At 41.8% G+C, this 22,429-nt stretch overlaps 2 protein-coding genes across 10 annotated transcripts in view; one reads left to right on the top strand and one right to left on the bottom strand.

Annotated features, from left to right (window-relative positions):
- Positions 1-7,601, top strand: part of ssx2ipa (synovial sarcoma, X breakpoint 2 interacting protein a) — a 38,124-nt gene extending 30,523 nt beyond the window's left edge. For 4 of the 6 annotated variants that reach the window (XM_058394874.1, XM_058394873.1, XM_058394870.1 and 1 more), the window contains exons 3-14: positions 1,463-1,608; positions 1,706-1,912; positions 2,658-2,768; positions 2,936-3,071; positions 3,295-3,370; positions 3,482-3,653; positions 3,753-3,900; positions 5,181-5,293; positions 5,388-5,558; positions 5,680-5,791; positions 6,699-6,849; positions 7,464-7,601. In XM_058394874.1, coding sequence (XP_058250857.1) covers positions 1,463-1,608; positions 1,706-1,912; positions 2,658-2,768; positions 2,936-3,071; positions 3,295-3,370; positions 3,482-3,653; positions 3,753-3,900; positions 5,181-5,293; positions 5,388-5,558; positions 5,680-5,791; positions 6,699-6,849; positions 7,464-7,536 — 1,616 coding nt within the window. In that variant the 3' untranslated portion in view covers positions 7,537-7,601. Of the gene's footprint in view, positions 1-1,462; positions 1,609-1,705; positions 1,913-2,657; positions 2,769-2,935; positions 3,072-3,294; positions 3,371-3,481; positions 3,654-3,752; positions 3,901-5,180; positions 5,294-5,387; positions 5,559-5,679; positions 5,792-6,698; positions 6,850-7,463 lie in introns of those variants that run through there. The other 2 variants (XM_058394875.1, XR_009204985.1) reach the window with 2 other exon arrangements.
- Positions 7,602-9,668: 2,067 nt separating this feature from the next.
- Positions 9,669-21,380, bottom strand: tubb2 (tubulin, beta 2A class IIa). Of its 4 annotated transcripts, XM_058394878.1 has the most exons (4): positions 21,112-21,380; positions 20,557-20,665; positions 11,714-11,824; positions 9,669-11,220 (listed from the first exon to the last, which is right to left on the bottom strand). In XM_058394878.1, exons 1-4 carry the CDS (start codon positions 21,166-21,168, stop codon positions 10,124-10,126), a joined length of 1,374 nt encoding a protein of 457 aa, XP_058250861.1. In that variant the 5' UTR covers positions 21,169-21,380; the 3' UTR covers positions 9,669-10,123. The 4 variants fall into 4 exon arrangements, with proteins under 4 accessions (XP_058250861.1, XP_058250864.1, XP_058250863.1 ...); XM_058394881.1 differs by lacking the exons at positions 20,557-20,665; positions 21,112-21,380 and adding an exon at positions 14,006-14,327; XM_058394880.1 differs by lacking the exons at positions 20,557-20,665; positions 21,112-21,380 and adding an exon at positions 12,495-13,589.
- Positions 21,381-22,429: the final 1,049 nt, after the last annotated feature.

The following is a 22,429-nucleotide window of genomic DNA, read 5'->3' as shown; positions in this document are numbered from 1 at the left end:
TATACATCACTATAACACACACTGCACACTGTATACTATAAACTATATACATCACTATAACACACTGCACACTGTATACTATAAACTATATACATCACTATAACACACACTGCACACTGTATACTATAAACTATATACATCACTATAACACACACTGCACACTGTATACTATAAACTATATACATCACTATAACACACACTGCACACTGTATACTATAAACTATATACATCACTATAACACACACTGCACACTGTATACTATAAACTATATACATCACTATAACACACACTGCACACTGTATACTATAAACTATATACATCACTATAACACACACTGCACACTGTATACTATAAACTATATACATCACTATAACACACACTGCACACTGTATACTATAAACTATATACATCACTATAACACACACACTGTATACTATAAACTATATACATCACTATAACACACACTGCACACTGTATACTATAAACTATATACATCACTATAACACACTGCACACTGTATACTATAAACTATATACATCACTATAACACACACTGCACACTGTATACTATAAACTATATACATCACTATAACACACACTGCACACTGTATACTATAAACTATATACATCACTATAACACACACTGCACACTGTATACTATAAACTATATACATCACTATAACACACACTGCACACTGTATACTATAAACTATATACATCACTATAACACACACTGCACACTGTATACTATAAACTATATACATCACTATAACACACACTGCACACTGTATACTATAAACTATATACATCACTATAACACACACTGCACACTGTATACTATAAACTATATACATCACTATAACACACACTGCACACTGTATACTATAAACTATATACATCACTATAACACACACTGCACACTGTATACTATAAACTATATACATCACTATAACACACACTGTATACTATAAACTATATACATCACTATAACACACACTGCACACTGTATACTATAAACTATATACATCACTATAACACACACACTGTATACTATAAACTATATACATCACTATAACACACACTGCACACTGTATACTATAAACTATATACATCACTATAACACACTGCACACTGTATACTATAAACTATATACATCACTATAACACACACTGCACACTGTATACTATAAACTATATACATCACTATAACACACAGGGTGTAATGGTTACCATGGCAATTATTTATTTTATCACAAAAATTACAGAATCAATAACACTCATTGTTTATTTAAATGAAACATACTTATTACATACACAAACATTTCACAGGTTATTACTTTTATTCTATACCTTTTATTTATTGTTTATCTTTATTTAGTTTACTTTTTCTACTCATGTACAACAACGTTAGTAAATATATTTTAAATAGTGCCAAAGCTTTAGGGGTGTGTGTGTGTGTTTCAGACCCCAAAGACCTGTCGAGCATTTCCCACATCAGTGTGTCCCACCACACACACCTACACACACTCCCCTCCACACATTCCTACAGCATGCTGAGTGCCTTCTGTACTGAGGACAACATCCCACAGTGTGTCACCTACATTAATCAGGTCTGTGTGGCCATCTGTCTGTAGCTAATAAACATATAGCTGTCAGTCAGTGTGCAGGTGACTGACTGTGTGTGTGTGTGTGTGTGTTTGTGTGTAGGAAGCCAGCTCTCTGGGCCTGTGTGGTGTGTGTGTGGAGTCTCGGAGTGGCTGTACTGCTCTCAGTGCTGTACCTGCCCTGAACCTGCTGTATGAGCTCCTTCAGCTGCACAGGAAACAGCTGCGAGCCCTGCAGGAGCTTGAGCACCGTCAACTGAAGAGCTGCAGTGACGTGGAGCACCTGCAGCACAACAACTCCCGTCTTAAAGTACACAAAGCTACACTGCACTACACACTACACAAAAATACATACCAGTTCTGCACAGAAACCAGCAGCATATCAACTTTGAGTCACTAAACAACAAAACATGACACTGAGTTTGCTGTGTTCCTGCACTCCACTGGAGAAAGTTGAGCTTGAGGGACACCAATTTATAACTGGTGTATATGACTGGAACTTTACACTTCCTTCAGTCTCAGTCGTAGATAATGATGTAATACACAGAATTTCCCCTCATTTTCTCCCTGATTTGGTCTTGGCAAGTTCCCAGTCAGCTAACAGCCAGGAGGGTGAAGGCTAATATGAGCTTCCCCCAAGGCAGGTGAAGCCAGACAACCACGTCTTTCCAAACTGCTGTGCATGTTTAGTCACAGGGCAGCAATCCTACTTGTTTTCTGACCTCCACTACATGATCTCACGAAGAGCCACAATTGAAGGGATGTTTAGTGGCTAAAGTGTTGGACTACTTATCAGAAGTTGTCCACCAAGCTGCCACCATTGGGTTCTTGAGCAAGTCCTTTAAACCCTGAATTGCTTTGTTGCATAAAAAATGAGATAAAATGTAAGTCACTTTGGATCAGGCCAAAGGCCATAAATGAAAGTGGCTAGTATTGCTGTCATTGACCAGGGAGAGAGAGTATGGCCAGTTGTGTTCAGTACCACTCACAATCCTCATCTGCATTTTCTACATCGTGTGTGTGTGTGTGTGTGTGTGTGTGTGTGTGTGTGCTAGGACCAACTGGAACACACCAGAAGAGAGAACTCGGGTCTTCATGAAGGCGAGCGTCAGCTGCACCTGAAGATCAGGACACTGCAGAGCTGCTTGAAGTCTGAGAAAGAGGAAGTGGGTCTCTCATTGATGATCTGTTAAAGTCAATGAAAAGACACACCATTAAAAAGTGACCGTTTATAATGGCAACCAATAATGAGGTGTGTGTGTGTGTGTGTGTGTGTGTGTGTGTGTGTGTGTGTGTGTGTGTGTGTGTGTGTGTGTGTGTGTGACATACACAGGTACAGAAACTCCAGAGCATCATTGCTAGTCGTGCCACTCAGTATAGCCATGATGCTAAACGCAAAGAGAGGGAGTGTCTCAAACTGAAGGAACGTCTGAACCAGCTGCTGGTGGACAAGAGGGACAAAAAACTGGGTACAGAAAAAACACGATAAAAGAAATCTGAGTATTGTTACTGAAGACACAGCTGAAACACGACTACTCCCGACACGGACTACTCCCGACACGGACTACTCCCGACACGGACTACTCCCGACACGGACTACTCCCGACACGGACTACAACACAAAAAATTATGAAAATGTTGCACTCTTCTTGAAAAGTGTGTGTGTTCATGTGTGTGTGCTTGCTTATGTAGCAATTGATATGGTGAACTGTGTAAGTCGCTCTGATGGGAAGAGAGGAATGTGGAAGACCAGCAGGATGGAGGCAAGGTAAAACATTCTGCCTAATGAACATCACTACTTTAAAATTTGTCCCAAACACAGGAGTTTGTGTGTGTGTCTGTGTCTGTGTGTGTGTCTGTGTGTGTGTGTGTGTAAAAGACATGAGGGTGAGATGTACCGAGCTCTGCTGAGTGATTATGAGGTCAGACAGCAGGCCCTGATGCAGGAGAATGCCGAGTTGAAAAAGCTGCTGCAGCACATTAAGAAGGACATGATGTCTATTCTCAGCCCAAAGACACACTGCAGCAGGACAGAGGACAGTTTGGACCAGGTGTATATACACACACACACACACACACTCAATATATATAGAGATTGCAATAATGTGTGATAAGGAAAACTTCCATAATACTGTGTGTGTGTGTGTCAGGTGATCTCTGAGCCTGAGGATGAGTGTGAGGAATGTAGTAAAGATAATTTGGATCAGATGTGTGTGGATGCACGAGAGCAGCTTACCAACAGCATACGTCTGCAGTGGAGAAGACTAAAGAACCGCATGCACACACTCGACACACAAGGTTTGTTAAAACCCATCATGCTGAACAGTTGTGGTGTGGTGCAAAGAGAAGAGAGCAGGCTCTGAGATGATGCTCAGCTAGGTGCACCACATTCTGTGGGACTTTGTGGTCCTAGATAGTGCAGTAAACTTTATATAGCTCCAGTATAGAACGTTTTGGGGAGATCTCCTCAGCAGTCTCAGGTAGTACAATCACTGTTTGGATTTGTTCTCCTGAGCATGGATGTGGTGAGTCCATGTCAGATCCTCAGAGATGTGTACTCCAAGAGTACACATGTGTGTACTGGAAGCTGCTCACTCTCCTCAGGGGTTCCACCAGTCATGAGTGGGGTGTGGTTCTGCTGGGGCCTCCTCCTAAAGTCTACAACCATCTCCTTAGTTTTGCTGAAGTTCAGAAAGAGACTGGTCACCTTGCACCAAGCTGCTAGTTTCTGCACCTCATGAAGGTGGAGAACTGGAGGGGATTGATGATGTAAGGGATAGAGGAGCAGATGCCTCTCAAAGACCTGCAGTAATAAAGCTGTGAGGGCTACAGGGCAATAATCATGTAGGCAAGGGGGCAAATTGTTCTTAGGAACAGGAATGACAGTAGATTTTTTTTAAAGCAGATGGAGACCTGAGTGAATCAGTCTTCCGAGACGGTGATCAGTCGCTCATCTCTAATAGAACAACTTCCCTCGGTACTGCTAGCTGCCATGCATGGAAAGTATCAGCAAATGAAGAGTCTGGTCTCACCATGGCAGTGGATTTGTGTCATGCCTGAACTGAGAGTAGTGGTGGTCCAGTGTGTTTGACCTTCTAGGTGGACATGTTGATAAATGTTTAGTATGGCTTTAGAGATGTTTATTTAAATAGATGTTAAGCATGTCATGGAGTATAGACAGAGCCATCCTGAGAAGGGACAGTCCTCTGATCTCCACTGAACTCTCCGTACCTCTGGTCTCACTGCTCCTCTGATCTCCACTGAACTCTCCGTTCCTCTGGTCTCACTGCTCCTCTGATCTCCACTGAACTCTCCGTTCCTCTGGTCTCACTGCTCCTCTGGTCTCCACTGAACTCTCCATACCTCTGGTCTCACTGCTCCTCTGGTCTCCACTGAACTCTCCGTTCCTCTGGTCTCCACTGAACTCTCCATTTCATTATAGAAGTGTGTTTAAGTGCTGCTGTGATTATTGTTGTATTTATAATAAATAGTTATTGCTGTAGGTCTGAACCTGTGTGTGTGTGTGTGTGTGTGTGTGTGTGTGTGTGTGTGTGTGTGTGTGTGTGTGTGTGTGTCAGTGTCTCAGGAGGAAGTGATCTCCAGGAGGGACCATGAAGAGGCCATGCAGGGCATCAGACTGGAACTGCAGCAGTGCACAGAGTTTATACACACACAACAGCAGCTACTTCAGGTACACAACACTGCAGCTACTGAGGGTACACGCACAAACACTACACAATGTGCTGGGCTTATTTGTGTGTGTGTGTGTGTGTGTGTGTGTGCAGCAGCTGGTCTCTCCATGTGATGAAGACACAGCAGCTCTGCTGAATGATGGATACACACTAGAGGAAAAAGAACGACTGAAGGACGAGTGGAAGATCTTCAATGAGCAGAAAAAAACCTTCGAAAGGGAGAGAAAGAACTTCACTGAGGCTGCCATCCGTTTGGGGCATGAGGTCTCTGTCTCTCTCTGACTCTTACACACTCAAACACACACACACACACACACACACACACACACACACACACACACTGTACAAGAACTGCATTGTGAAGATAAAATTGTGTTTTCTCTAGAGGAAGGCCTTTGAAGAGGACCGGGCTTTGTGGCTGAAGACACAGTTTCTAAACATGACGCCATTTATAGAGCGAAAACGACCTGCCACCTCTCACAGCCAATCATCACTCAGTGAGTGTTACACCACATCACTCCGCCCCCACCTCTCACAGCCAATCATCACTCAGTGAGTGTTACACCACATCACTCCGCCCCCACCTCTCACAGCCAATCATCACTCAGTGAGTGTTACACCACATCACTCCGCCCCCACCTCTCACAGCCAATCATCACTCAGTGAGTGTTACACCACATCACTCCGCCCCCACCTCTCACAGCCAATCATCACTCAGTGTTACACCACATCACTCCGCCCCCACCTCTCACAGCCAATCATCACTCAGTGAGTGTTACACCACATCACTCCGCCCCCACCTCTCACAGCCAATCATCACTCAGTGAGTGTTACACCACATCACTCCGCCCCCACCTCTCACAGCCAATCATCACTCAGTGAGTGTTACACCACATCACTCCGCCCCCACCTCTCACAGCCAATCATCACTCAGTGAGTGTTACACCACATCACTCCGCCCCCACCTCTCACAGCCAATCATCACTCAGTGAGTGTTACACCACATCACTCCGCCCCCACCTCTCACAGCCAATCATCACTCAGTGAGTGTTACACCACATCACTCCGCCCCCACCTCTCACAGCCAATCATCACTCAGTGAGTGTTACACCACATCACTCCGCCCCCACCTCTCACAGCCAATCATCACTCAGTGAGTGTTACACCACATCACTCCGCCCCCACCTCTCACAGCCAATCATCACTCAGTGAGTGTTACACCACATCACTCCGCCCCCACCTCTCACAGCCAATCATCACTCAGTGAGTGTTACACCACATCACTCCGCCCCCACCTCTCACAGCCAATCATCAGTGGCTTTCTTAACACCCGTGTGTGTGTGTGTGTGTGTGTGTGTGTGTGTGTGTGTGTGTGTGTGTGTGTGTGTGTGTGTGTGTGAGAAGATACTGAACCTGAAGGCAAAGTGGTGTCCACTCCAGCTCCCTCGGTCAGGAGTGTGTCCCAGTCAGTTTTCTGCACCCCTGACTCCGCCTCTGTGGGTCTGCCCTCCACTGCCGAGCTTTACCGCACACTGCAGCTCCGTCCTGAAGCCAGGTCTGAACTTCTGAATTTTTCCTAATTCAGGTTATTTCTATAGCGATTTATAATATAATTATAATTTTAATAAAAGACAATTTCACATTAGCTTTAGATTCACATTAGAATCTAGATTTAAATTTCTTCCTAACGAGCAGAACTGAGGTGACCTGATGAGTATTGTGTCCTGCAGCATGAGAGTTCATAATGTTATCAGACCCTTATCTTAGGGAGGTGGTAGCTCAGTGGTGAAGGCGTTGGCCTGCTGATAGGAAGGCTGTGTGTTTGAATCCCAGGACCACCGATCTGTCACTGCTGGGCCCCTGAGCAAGGCCCTCAACCCCCAGTTTTATTAAAAAAAAAAAAAAACAGATGAATATAAGTGGCTCTGAATGAGGGGGCAGCTTCTAATTGCCATGAATGTAAATTTTATTCCGGCTTATTTTGGCTGGTGGTCCTCAGGGCACGGGTTAGTAATTACATCACTTCCTATCTGTAAATTTTAGTTATGTGTATGTCTGTCTGTATCTGCATTATTGTCCAATTATTATTGAACACTTACACTTAATTATTATTAATAATCAGAGCTCAAAGGAACTGAGGAGCTGACATGATGTTTCCTGTTTCTGCAGGAGTTACAGCAGATGCAGCAGCAGCAGCACTGAGACCTCATCGAGTGACACTTCTGCTGCAAACACACACTGACTGATGAATAAAGAACACACACTCCATGTACACACACTGAACGAGAACACACTCCATATACACACTATATACACTCGCTGAAGGAGAACACACACATACATATATATACACACACACACACACACACACACACACACACACAAAAAGTGAATACAGTAGCTTTAAATTGAAGTGACAGTCTCTGATGTTTACATGTGTAATGATCTGAGCACTTGGCTGCAGGTATGAATGAGAAATATTTTCTCATTTACATCATAATAATAATAATAAAGAGCACTATTTTCACTCTGTATTGGCATGCTAAAGCATTAAGCAGCTGCCCTTGTGTCATATCAGAGGTCAGAGTAATTTTAGGGAATTTTTTTGCAGTAGTTTTATACAGAATATTTGTAAAGGTTGTAAATGTGTGTAATTTATATTAGACATGTTTTATAAAGAAAACTGCACGCTGCTTTATTAAACACTACAGTCATAAAGTACTGTGCAGTACACTAGAGTGTGTTTAAGTCTGTATTTAATTAGATGCTTTCTGTAGATACATCAATGAAATAAAGGATGAATTTAATTATTAAATTTTGCACAGTTGTGTTTTTTGTACTGTTACTACATTTGCTGTTGGATCTAAACCAGAGTAGATTAGAGAAATAGAGATATTTGGCTTTTGGGTGAAATTTATGGAAAATCTAAAAAGTTCACGCTACAGTGATGATATATCATGAAAGTAGGGCATTTAAGTAGAAGCTGCAATGGTGATTTCCTCATCTCAAACAGTGGTGGGTATACCACAACAAAATAATCTGTCATGTGCCCTTGACCATCAATTACAGCTTGACCACGACGTCTCATGCTGTTCACGAGTCGACTTATTGTCTGCTGAGGCATGGCATTCCACTCTTCTTGAAGGGCGGCCCTCAGGTCATTGAGGTTCTGGGGTGCGGGGTTACGAGCCTCTACACGGCGACTCGGCTGATCCCATAGGTTTTCTATGGGATTCGGGTCTGGACAAAGTGCAGGTCACTCCATTTGAGGTACCCCAGCCTCCAGCAGCCGTTCCCTAATGATGCGACCTCGATGAGCTGGAGCATTGTCGTCCATGAAGATGAAATTAGGCCTGTGTTGTTCATGCAGGGGCACAATGACTGGATTAATGATGTTATTCAGGTAGTATTGGCTTGTCACTGTACCATTCACAAGATGAAGACTGTAACACCACCACAACAGTGGCTGATGCATAGCGCTCTCCTTGACGTCTCCAACATCATTGGGTCGATCATTTCTGCTCAACGTGAATCGATTTTCATCAGAGAACATCACTGAGGCCCACCGGTCCCTCGTCCAGCGTAAATGCTCCCTGGCCCGACGCCTGTGCCTGGTGGTGTGGTCAGGTACCCTTGCAGGTCGTCTAGCACGCAGACCACGCTGATGTAAACGGTTTTGAATGGTGTGACATGACACTTGGGTTCCTCTCACCTCCCTTAAATGTGCCTGGAGTTGAGTGGCATTCATCATCCGGTTCCGCAGGGCACTGTTCACAATGAAGCGGTCATCAACGTGGGATGTGGCCAAAGGACGTCCACTTCTATGTCTTTCTGTGACTCTTCCAGTCTCTCTGTATCTCTGTCCCAACCTGCTGATGACACTCTGTGACACTTTAAGCTCAGTGGCCACTTCCCTCTGAGAACATCCTGTTTGAAGCCTCACAATGGTGAGGTTCTGTTGATCAGTTGTTAGGTGTGGTCTTGGTCTCATGATGTCAAAATGTGAACAGCATGATGAAGAGGACTGTTTAAATACCAATTCTAATGGAACCAGAAAATTTATTGGTGGATTCATGGATCAAACACCAGTTGTGAATTTTGCCGTTAAGCACCTTGTTAGAGAACAGCAAGTTCTGCAGAAAGTACTGAAACACTGAACAGTTGGACATGTGCATTCAGAAGTGTAGAGAAGGTCAAATTAAGTTCACCTGGAAAGGTTATAGTGCATTTTAGGTGCATCCTGAAATTTCACCTGAAAGACCAATATCCTTAACTTTTTGTGAGTAGTGTAAAGACAGACAACCACAGACACTTAGCCGACTTCATATACAGTCATAATGACATCACTTTCTATATAGAACAAAGCGACACAGCTGTGGTGAGGTAAGTTTATTGTACCACCTGATGCAGTTACAAACTCATACTTTAGCTGTGGTTCTCAGTAGCACCTCCTGCTTAATGCTAAATAATTCTCTGTGATCATAGCATTGCTAACATACAGTACTATAGTGATATAGTGGGGGGTTTTTTTGTGTGTTTTTAGCCGAACATTAATTGCTAGCTAGTTAACACCTCTATAAGGTATTAAATATAGCTAGCTAATTAGCAGTACATAAAGGGCTAATCATTGGTGTAGCTATTTGCCTGTTTGTGTATTTAGCAGTCATTCTATTAAAGTTTTAAACTTAACTAAAATCAGGTACTAAAGAAGTAGGTGTTACACAGAGCATTATAAGTAGCTGAGGTTTATATATCTAAGCTAGCTTAAGATGGTGAGAGTCCTTTCATAAAGGTGACATCAAGGGAGTTGTTTTCTTAACATCCTTAGCTCAGTGGTGAACCTCTTGGCGGCCATCATGGCGTACGTCCTCCTCCTCCTCTACCTCATCTTCCTCATACTCCTCCGCTTCTTCAGCTGTGGCATCCTGGTACTGCTGGTACTCGGAGACGAGGTCGTTCATGTTGCTCTCAGCCTCTGTGAACTCCATCTCATCCATCCCCTCTCCCGTGTACCAATGCAAGAAAGCCTTTCTCCTGAACATGGCAGTGAACTGCTCCGAGATACGTCGGAACAGCTCCTGGATGGCCGTGCTGTTCCCGATAAAGGTGGCAGCCATCTTAAGCCCACGTGGTGGGATGTCACACACGGCTGTCTTCACGTTGTTGGGGATCCACTCTACAAAGTAGCTGCTGTTCCTGTTCTGCACACTCAACATCTGCTCATCCACCTCCTTCATGGACATTCGGCCACGGAATATAGCTGCCACGGTGAGGTAGCGTCCGTGCCGTGGGTCACAAGCTGCCATCATGTTCTTGGCGTCGAACATCTGCTGTGTCAGTTCAGGAACAGTGAGTGCACGGTACTGCTGGCTTCCCCTGCTGGTCAGCGGTGCAAATCCAGGCATGAAGAAGTGCAAGCGAGGGAAGGGAACCATGTTGACTGCGAGTTTGCGCAAGTCTGCATTCAGCTGCCCCGGGAAACGGAGACATGTTGTGACACCGCTCATGGCAGCAGAAACCAGGTGGTTGAGATCACCATAGGTGGGCGTGGTCAACTTAAGTGTGCGGAAGCAGATATCATACAGTGCCTCATTGTCGATGCTGAAGGTCTCGTCTGTGTTTTCCACAAGCTGGTGGATAGACAGTGTGGCGTTGTAGGGCTCCACCACGGTGTCAGACACTTTGGGTGAAGGTGTGACGCTGAACGTGTTCATGATGCGATCAGGGTACTCTTCACGGATCTTGCTAATGAGCAATGTGCCCATGCCCGAGCCTGTGCCACCGCCCAGAGAGTGTGTGAGCTGGAATCCCTGCAGACAGTCGCAGTTTTCCGACTCCTTTCGTACCACATCCAGCACCGAATCCACTAGCTCTGCTCCCTCAGTGTAGTGACCTTTAGCCCAATTGTTCCCAGCGCCACTTTGACCTGAAACAACATAAATTAGTTATTAATTCAATGAGTTATAAATTAAATTAGTTATTATTCTGTTCTATTTACACCACTCTTGCCTCCACTATTATTCTCAGCAGTGAGAAAGCAATTTGATTCTGATTTTGAACACCATGATCTCCACATCACAACCACACACTAGTGTTAGGCTGACCTGTTATAAATGTTAGCTAATGCTTCATTCAACATCTGGAATAGTCTTGTCCAAACTTTGTCCTCATTTCTGCACCTATGAGTCTCTTCTTCAGTTCACTTCCTGTCTCAGATTCCTGATTCAGCCTGACTTCCACAATCCACTATATGGTGTTGGTAGCACGTCTGGATTTGACCTGACTGTAATTCATACACAGTCGTTGTAAATGTCATGGAGCACAGAATAAGACACACACACACCTCATACACTAGTTTCTAAATTGTTTAGCTGCGAAGAGGACAGTACTCTATAAGCAATAGGCAAACAGGAACTTACCAAATACAAAGTTATCAGGCCTGAAGATTTGTCCAAACGGTCCAGAACGGACTGAGTCCATGGTGCCAGGCTCCAGGTCCACCAGGATGGCACGGGGCACAAACTTTCCCCCTGAGTAATGTAAGAAGACAGAAAAACAGGAAGTAAAGTGTTGAACATAATGAGATGAAGAAAGCAGCCAGTCAGTATGATTTGTTGGGGCTCAGATGAGTTGAACACGGGCTAACTGGTTTCCATATGGGCTCTGAGTGGGTTCACACGGGGCAGTTAAAGGTGGCTGAATGTCTGATGCACATGGCACACAAAACTGGAAACACTTCAGGAGTTTTGAAGTTTGTCATCCAATTGGTTGGATTCTACAGGATCTCCAGGAAACATGTGTTACGTTTTTTAATGGTCTGCCTGGAAACAAAGCCACTGTGAGACTACTTCCCTCATGGAAGAAGGAAATAATCATGTTTACAACAGTGACAGTGAGAGATTATGAGGATCAGCTAAACGGCTGAATTCCCAGATTATGTGAATGTCACAGTAAAGACTTATTATTAACTTTCTTGAATGAACGATTTATGGGCCTTTCTGTAATAGACTTTACATTTTCATGCCACTAAACATGATGCTGATCAAAAGGAACTGACTGGTTGCTTTACATGTTCGTCCTCTTGGTCCGTCCTTGAGCAATAAAACTGCTTTGGAGTCCAGACCTTCTGCTGTCAGTCTGAAGGTCTGGCTGCTCAGAAAACATAAATAGTACACTATGTGGCTGAAATAATTTGTGCACCTTGATCCTCACACTTATGTGTTTGATGAACGTCTCATTTCAGATTTATTCCCTCTGATGTTCTAATCAGCTCCACTCTTCTGGAAGGTTCTCCACTAGATGTTAGATTGTGTGTGGGGGAATTAGTGAGATCAGACTCTGGTGTTAGTGAGGACGTCTGGGGTTCAGTGGGTGGTCAGTGGGGTTGAGCCAAAATCAGAGCTCTGTGGGGGACACTCCAGTTCTTCACTCTTCATTGAGCTGCTTTGTGCACAGGTCATGCTGGAGCAGGGTTTGGACTCTGAGGTCCAGTGAATCTGTAAAGCTCCACATGCACACAGACCTTCTGTACAGCTCTTGTGACTCAGAGTTTGCGCTAAGAGTTTGGGGAAGAAATATGTGTGATTGTCATCAGTCTACATATTTTTGGTCATATAGTGTATGTGGTCTATGAGAGGCCAATCCAGAACATCTGTATCTTATCCATTATGAGCAGTTGCATTTAATACAATTAAAAAGTTTTTAAAATGAGAGCTTGTTAGACTTTAAGGGTTAGTAGCTGCTAACTAGCTGCAAGGTCAATCTACCAGAACAGAAGTCAGAGAGATGAAGAGAATAGCTACTGCTTCAAAATAAAATTTATCATCTAAATTTGGCACACAGTTCAAAGTGTACAAGGTTTTGTGGGCAGTTATTTTTTATCATCCATCCATTTCCCACTAAAGCCTGTTATGTTCATCCAGTGACACTTTCCAAAACCTGGAACCTTAAATGGCCCTTTAAACCATTTAAACCTTTGATTTATTTACTATTTACAAGAGAGTGGAGTATGTGTTTAAGTGTATTTATTTATTAGTTTATTCCATGTCACAAAAAAGATAATATAATCTGAGTCTAGTTTTAATAAAGCTTACTAATCTATCAAATCTAGAGTGAGGAAACAGAAATCTGAGCATCAACCCAAACAAAGCTAGCTGAGTCCACACAGCCAAGTCACTGTCTAAAGACACACCTATTACTGAAGAATTTAAATTAGCTTTTCAAATGAAATTTCTGAAAATTTTTTAAAATTAAATCTGTGTTTTACTACATACAATATCTATTGTATATATGTACTATATTCATATATATATATATATATATATATATATATATATAATATATGATATCTTCTATATGTTTGGACTGATGGTCATCTCAATCTGTTTCCTGCTGCAAGATGGATTTACTGAGACTTCAAAACATTTGCCAAATTCCATAAATATAAAGTAATTAATAAACTATTGCAGAGAAACATTGTGGATTTTGAACAAATTACAGAATATTCACTTCTTAAATCTAAAACATTAAATCTATGGTTTGTGTGAATGATATTTTTATACATTTTTTATCATTGTTGTTATTGATCTGTGTTTTTGTAGCTCAAGAAGAATCCTGCATGTTCCCATGATGCTGTTCTATAAGACCCCACCTCACCCCACATGGACCCGTGTGGATTTTACACAGAAGTAAAGGCTAGTTAGAGACTCAGCTTTTACTGAAACAATAGAAAGTTGACTCTTTTCCCTCCTGTCTCTCTTCCCTCCTGTCTCTCTGACTGTATGTAAGTCAGAGTAATGGACTATTTGACCCAGGGCTAGTGCATCCTGATGATGATGGTGGTGGTGATGATGTCTGAGGTGGTGTTGATTATGTCGATGATTATAATGGTGGTGGTGATAAAGGTGATGATGATGGTGGGGGGGGTGATGTAATGACGATTATTATGATGATGATGATGATGGTGGTGGTGATGTAATGATGATGATGATGATGTTGGTGGTGGTGATGTAATGACGATTATGATGATGATGATGATGATGGTGGTGGTGATGTAATGACGATTATGATGATGATGATGGTGGTGGTGATGTAATGATGATGATGATGTTGGTGGTGGTGATGTAATGACGATTATGATGATGATGATGATGGTGGTGGTGGTGATGTAATGACGATTATGATGATGATGATGATGATGATGATGATGATGATGTTGGTGGTGATGATGTAATGACGATTATGATGATGATGATGGTGGTGGTGATGTAATGACGATTATGATGATGATGATGATGATGTTGGTGGTGATGATGTAATGACGATTATGATGATGATGATGGTGGTGGTGATGTAATGACGATTATGATGATGATGATGATGATGATGATGATGATGTTGGTGGTGATGATGTAATGACGATTATGATGATGATGATGATGGTGGTGGTGATGTAATGACGATTATGATGATGATGATGATGGTGGTGGTGATGTAATGACGATTATGATGATGATGATGATGGTGGTGGTGATGTAATGACGATTATGATGATGATGATGATGGTGGTGGTGATGTAATGACGATTATGATGATGATGATGATGATGATGATGATGTTGGTGGTGATGATGTAATGACGATTATGATGATGATGATGATGGTGGTGGTGATGTAATGACGATTATGATGATGATGATGATGGTGGTGGTGATGTAATGACGATTATGATGATGATGATGATGATGATGATGTTGGTGGTGATGATGTAATGACGATTATGATGATGATGATGGTGGTGGTGATGTAATGATGATGATGATGATGTTGGTGGTGATGATGTAATGACGATTATGATGATGATGATGATGGTGGTGGTGATGTAATGACGATTATGATGATGATGATGATGGTGGTGGTGGTGGTGATGTAATGACGATTATGATGATGATGATGGTGGTGGTGGTGATGTAATGACGATTATGATGATGATGATGATGGTGGTGGTGGTGGTGATGTAATGACGATTATGATGATGATGATGATGATGATGTTGGTGGTGATGATGTAATGACGATTATGATGATGATGATGATGGTGGTGGTGATGTAATGACGATTATGATGATGATGATGATGGTGGTGGTGGTGATGTAATGCCGATTATGATGATGATGATGGTGGTGATGTTGGTGATGTAATGATGATGATGATGATGTTGGTGGTGGTGATGTAATGACGATTATGATGATGATGATGATGGTGGTGGTGGTGATGTAATGACGATTATGATGATGATGATGATGATGGTGGTGGTGGTGATGTAATGACGATTATGATGATGATGATGATGATGATGTTGGTGGTGATGATGTAATGACGATTATGATGATGATGATGATGGTGGTGGTGATGTAATGACGATTATGATGATGATGATGATGGTGGTGGTGGTGATGTAATGACGATTATGATGATGATGATGGTGGTGATGTTGGTGATGTAATGATGATGATGATGATGTTGGTGGTGGTGATGTAATGACGATTATGATGATGATGATGGTGGTGGTGATGTAATGACGATTATGATGATGATGATGTTGATGGTGATGTAATGACGATTATGATGATGATGATGATGATGGTGATGTTGGTGGTGGTGATGTAATGACGATTATGATGATGATGATGATGATGGTGATGTTGGTGGTGGTGATGTAATGACGATTATGATGATGGTGATGTTGGTGGTGGTGATGTAATGACGATTATGATGATGATGATGATGATGATGATGATGTTGGTGGTGATGATGTAATGACGATTATGATGATGATGATGATGGTGGTGGTGATGTAATGACGATTATGATGATGATGATGATGGTGGTGGTGGTGGTGATGTAATGACGATTATGATGATGATGATGGTGGTGGTGGTGATGTAATGATGATGATGATGATGTTGGTGGTGGTGATGTAATGACGATTATGATGATGATGATGTTGATGGTGATGTAATGACGATTATGATGATGATGGTGGTGGTGATGTAATGACGATTATGATGATGATGATGTTGATGGTGATGTAATGACGATTATGATGATGATGATGATGATGGTGATGTTGGTGGTGGTGATGTAATGATGATGATGATGATGTTGGTGGTGGTGATGTAATGACGATTATGATGATGATGATGTTGATGGTGATGTAATGACGATTATGATGATGATGGTGGTGGTGATGTAATGACGATTATGATGATGATGATGTTGATGGTGATGTAATGACGATTATGATGATGATGATGATGATGGTGATGTTGGTGGTGGTGATGTAATGACGATTATGATGATGATGATGTTGATGGTGATGTAATGACGATTATGATGATGATGATGGTGGTGATGTTGGTGGTGGTGATGTAATGACGATTATGATGATGATGATGATGATGGTGGTGATGATGTAATGATGATGATGATGATGTTGGTGGTGATGATGTAATGACGATTATGATGATGATGATGATGGTGGTGGTGATGTAATGACGATTATGATGATGATGATGATGATGGTGGTGATGTTGGTGGTGGTGATGTAATGATGATGATGATGATGTTGGTGGTGGTGATGTAATGACGATTATGATGATGATGATGATGATGGTGGTGGTGATGTAATGATGATGATGATGATGTTGGTGGTGGTGATGTAATGACGATTATGATGATGATGATGGTGGTGGTGATGTAATGACGATTATGATGATGATGATGATGATGGTGGTGGGGGTGATGATGTAATGACGATTATGATGATGATGGTGGTGGTGGTGATGTAATGACGATTATGATGATGATGATGGTGGTGGTGATGTAATGACGATTATGATGATGATGATGTTGATGGTGATGTAATGACGATTATGATGATGATGATGATGTTGGTGGTGGTGATGTAATGACGATTATGATGATGATGATGATGATGGTGGTGGGGGTGATGATGTAATGACGATTATGATGATGATGATGGTGGTGGTGGTGATGTAATGACGATTATGATGATGATGTTGGTGGTGGTGATGTAATGACAATTATGATGATGATGATGATGATGATGATGGTGGTGGTGGGGGTGATGATGTAATGACGATTATGATGATGATGATGGTGGTGGTGATGTAATGACGATTATGATGATGATGATGATGATGATGGTGGGGGTGGTGATGTAATGACGATTATGATGATGATGATGATGATGGTGGTGGTGGTGATGTAATGACGATTATGATGATGATGATGGTGGTGGTGATGTAATGATGATTATGATGATGATGATGATGATGGTGGTGGGGGTGATGATGTAATGACGATTATGATGATGATGATGATGTTGGTGGTGGTGATGTAATGACGATTATGATGATGATGATGATGATGGTGGTGGGGGTGATGATGTAATGACGATTATGATGATGATGATGGTGGTGGGGGTGGGGGTGATGATGTAATGACGATTATGATGATGATGATGGTGGTGGTGGTGATGTAATGACGATTATGATGATGATGATGGTGGTGGTGATGTAATGACGATTATGATGATGATGATGGTGGTGGTGATGTAATGACGATTATGATGATGATGATGATGTTGGTGGTGGTGATGTAATGACGATTATGATGATGATGATGATGATGGTGGTGGGGGTGATGATGTAATGACGATTATGATGATGATGATGGTGGTGGTGGTGATGTAATGACGATTATGATGATGATGATGGTGGTGGTGATGTAATGACGATTATGATGATGATGATGATGATGATGGTGGGGGTGGTGATGTAATGACGATTATGATGATGATGATGATGATGATGATGGTGGTGGTGATGTAATGACGATTATGATGATGATGATGGTGGTGGTGGTGATGTAATGACGATTATGATGATGATGTTGGTGGTGGTGATGTAATGACAATTATGATGATGATGATGATGATGATGATGGTGGTGGTGGTGATGTAATGACGATTATGATGATGATGATGATGATGATGATGATGATGGTGGTGGTGGTGATGTAATGACGATTATGATGATGATGATGGTGGTGGTGATGTAATGACGATTATGATGATGATGATGATGATGGTGGTGGGGGTGATGATGTAATGACGATTATGATGATGATGGTGGTGGTGGTGATGTAATGACGATTATGATGATGATGATGTTGATGGTGATGTAATGACGATTATGATGATGATGATGATGATGGTGGTGGTGATGTAATGACGATTATGATGATGATGATGTTGATGGTGATGTAATGACGATTATGATGATGATGTTGGTGGTGGTGATGTAATGACGATTATGATGATGATGATGATGATGATGATGGTGGTGGTGATGTAATGACGATTATGATGATGATGATGGTGGTGGTGATGTAATGACGATTATGATGATGATGATGATGTTGGTGGTGGTGATGTAATGACGATTATGATGATGATGATGATGTTGGTGGTGGTGATGTAATGACGATTATGATGATGATGATGATGGTGGTGGTGGTGGTGATGTAATGACGATTATGATGATGATGATGATGATGTTGGTGGTGGTGATGTAATGACGATTATGATGATGATGATGATGTTGGTGGTGGTGATGTAATGACGATTATGATGATGATGATGGTGGTGGTGATGTAATGACGATTATGATGATGATGATGATGATGATGGTGGGGGTGGTGATGTAATGACGATTATGATGATGATGATGGTGGTGGTGATGTAATGACGATTATGATGATGATGATGATGTTGGTGGTGGTGATGTAATGACGATTATGATGATGATGATGGTGGTGGTGATGTAATGACGATTATGATGATGATGATGATGTTGGTGGTGGTGATGTAATGACGATTATGATGATGATGATGGTGGTGGTGATGTAATGACGATTATGATGATGATGATGATGTTGGTGGTGGTGATGTAATGACGATTATGATGATGATGATGGTGGTGGTGGTGGTGGTGATGTAATGACGATTATGATGATGATGATGATGATGTTGGTGGTGGTGATGTAATGACGATTATGATGATGATGATGATGTTGGTGGTGGTGATGTAATGACGATTATGATGATGATGATGATGGTGGTGGTGGTGGTGATGTAATGACGATTATGATGATGATGATGATGGTGGTGGTGATGTAATGACGATTATGATGATGATGATGATGGTGGTGGTGGTGATGTAATGACGATTATGATGATGATGATGATGATGGTGGTGGTGATGTAATGACGATTATGATGATGATGATGGTGGTGGTGATGTAATGACGATTATGATGATGATGATGATGGTGGTGGTGGTGGTGATGTAATGACGATTATGATGATGATGATGGTGGTGGTGATGTAATGACGATTATAATGATGATGATGATGATGATGATGGTGGTGGTGATGTAATGACGATTATGATGATGATGATGGTGGTGGTGATGTAATGACGATTATGATGATGATGATGATGTTGGTGGTGGTGATGTAATGACGATTATGATGATGATGATGATGTTGGTGGTGGTGATGTAATGACGATTATGATGATGATGATGATGGTGGTGGTGGTGGTGATGTAATGACGATTATGATGATGATGATGATGATGTTGGTGGTGGTGATGTAATGACGATTATGATGATGATGATGATGTTGGTGGTGGTGATGTAATGACGATTATGATGATGATGATGATGGTGGTGGTGGTGGTGATGTAATGACGATTATGATGATGATGATGGTGGTGGTGATGTAATGACGATTATGATGATGATGGTGGTGGTGGTGGTGATGTAATGACGATTATGATGATGATGATGATGGTGGTGGTGGTGGTGATGTAATGACGATTATGATGATGATGGTGGTGGTGGTGGTGATGTAATGACGATTATGATGATGATGATGGTGGTGGTGATGTAATGACGATTATGATGATGATGATGATGATGGTGGTGGTGGTGATGTAATGACGATTATGATGATGATGGTGGTGGTGGTGGTGATGTAATGACGATTATGATGATGATGGTGGTGGTGGTGGTGATGTAATGACGATTATGATGATGATGATGGTGGTGGTGATGTAATGACGATTATGATGATGATGATGATGATGGTGGTGGTGGTGATGTAATGATGATGACCTGAGGCCTCGCTGTAATAGACGTTGATCCTCTCCAGCTGCAGTTCACTGTCTCCATTGTAGGTTCCACTGTAGTCAATGCCATGTTCATCACTGATAACCTCCCAGAACTGCAAACACACATGATAATTAATGAGACTCGGTCATCAATGTTCAGTGTCTTCTTTCTTATTGTTCTCAGTGTTCTGTGATCCTGACAGAATAAAACCATCCCTGTGCTGCACCTCTGAGGTTCCTTTACCGTATGGAGCAAGATCTCTACTCTAGAGATGATGCCCTTAATTTCTCATGTCTAATAAACAAGGTCAGATAAAACTCTCTCACACACACACACACACACACACACACACACACTCTCTGTCTCTCTCTCTCTCTCTCTGTCTCTCCCCAATGTCACAATTACTTTTCATCTAGTCCAGACACAAAGAACACAACATTTACTGCACACTGAAAACACAAATAAATAAATATGTTAAAGTGTGTGTGTGTGAGAGAGAGAGAGAGCGCGAGAGATAGAGAGAGAGCGCGAGAGAGAGAAAGAGAGAGAGATGCTCACCTTTGCGCCAATCTGGTTTCCACACTGTCCGGCCTGAATGTGCACGATCTCTCTCATTCTGTCACTGTGTTAATTCTTTGTTATTTGTGTGTTTGTGTATTTTGTTTTTTTTTTGTGTGTGAGCTAAGTGTGTGAATATAAACAGTGTGTGTGTGTGTGTGTGAGTGTGTAGCCGGTGCTGCCCCTCCTCACACTGGTCCACTTCAGTCTCAGCAGCAATGCAGCTCCTCTCTACATACAGCAACCTAGAGTCTGATTGGTGATGATGTCACTGCAGCCCAGCCAATCAGGAGAGAGCAGAATGATGCAGTGAAGCACTGCAGAGCTACAAGGAGTGACCCCCCCCCCCACACACACACACACACACACACCTTAACTAACGCACTGTATCACACTGTGAGTGATGAACACTTCACTACACTCCACAAGTTCCTCTCGGAGAGGCTGACCGCACTGAGCTTCTGCCTGAGTTGATTAATGAGGTCAGATATCATCCACAAACAAAACTTCACAACGGTTCACCTTCATGTTCACAGGATTGGTCTTATTTGACTGACTGATATCAGTTTGTAGATCTAGCCAAGGTTATGTTCGGTGTTCCACAAGGTTCTGCTTTAGGCCCACTGCTTTTCTCCCTATATATGCTACCCCTTGGTGCAATTATTCCTAAACATGGTATTAGCTTCCACTGTTATTCCGATGACATAGCTATATGTTTCAGCTAAGTCAGATGAGAGACACCAGCTTATTAAGATAGAAGATCTACTTATCAGATCTACTTAACAGATTTACTGTTTATATTTATATTATATATTTATATTTATATACACATATCTATATATATCTATATATATATATATATATATATATATATATATATATATATATATATATATATATATATATATATACACATATATTTGCATATGCATATCCAATAACTATTGGTTTTTCACAATTATTTTGTCATTTAATTTTCCCTTTTTTTCTCTCTATATTTTTAACAATATCCCTTTATTTTTCATGTCCACACACTTTAATTTTTACTCTTTTCTTCAATTGTAGGACAGTCGTAAAAAGTATTTCACTACATGTCGTACTGTGTATGATTTTGTATGAGATGAATAAAATTTGAAGAATGTGTAAAGGACATTAGACATTGGATGGTCACTAACTTCCTCCTGCTTAACTCTGACAAGACAGAGGTGCTAGTACTAGGACCACATGCAGCTAGAGGTAAGCTTTCTGACTTATCTGGTAACTCAGCATAGTCTTTCTGTTTCATCTTGTCCAGCAGTGAAAGATCTTGGTGTGTGTT

Source organism: Hemibagrus wyckioides, linkage group LG07 (assembly GCF_019097595.1).
Source record: "Hemibagrus wyckioides isolate EC202008001 linkage group LG07, SWU_Hwy_1.0, whole genome shotgun sequence".
Classification (NCBI taxonomy): domain Eukaryota; kingdom Metazoa; phylum Chordata; class Actinopteri; order Siluriformes; family Bagridae; genus Hemibagrus; species Hemibagrus wyckioides.
This window is presented reverse-complemented; position numbering and strand designations above follow the sequence as displayed.

Excerpts from the sequence above, each read along its gene's own strand:
- tubb2 (XM_058394878.1), bottom strand. The coding sequence starts at position 21,168 with ATGAGAGAGATCGTGCACATTCAGGCCGGACAGTGTGGAAACCAGATT. Across the intron at positions 20,666-21,111 it reads GAAACCAGATTGGCGCAAAG|TTCTGGGAGGTTATCAGTGA; the intron begins GTGAGCATCTCT and ends GTGTGTTTGCAG. Across the intron at positions 11,221-11,713 it reads GCCTGATAACTTTGTATTTG|GTCAAAGTGGCGCTGGGAAC; the intron begins GTAAGTTCCTGT and ends ATGTTGTTTCAG.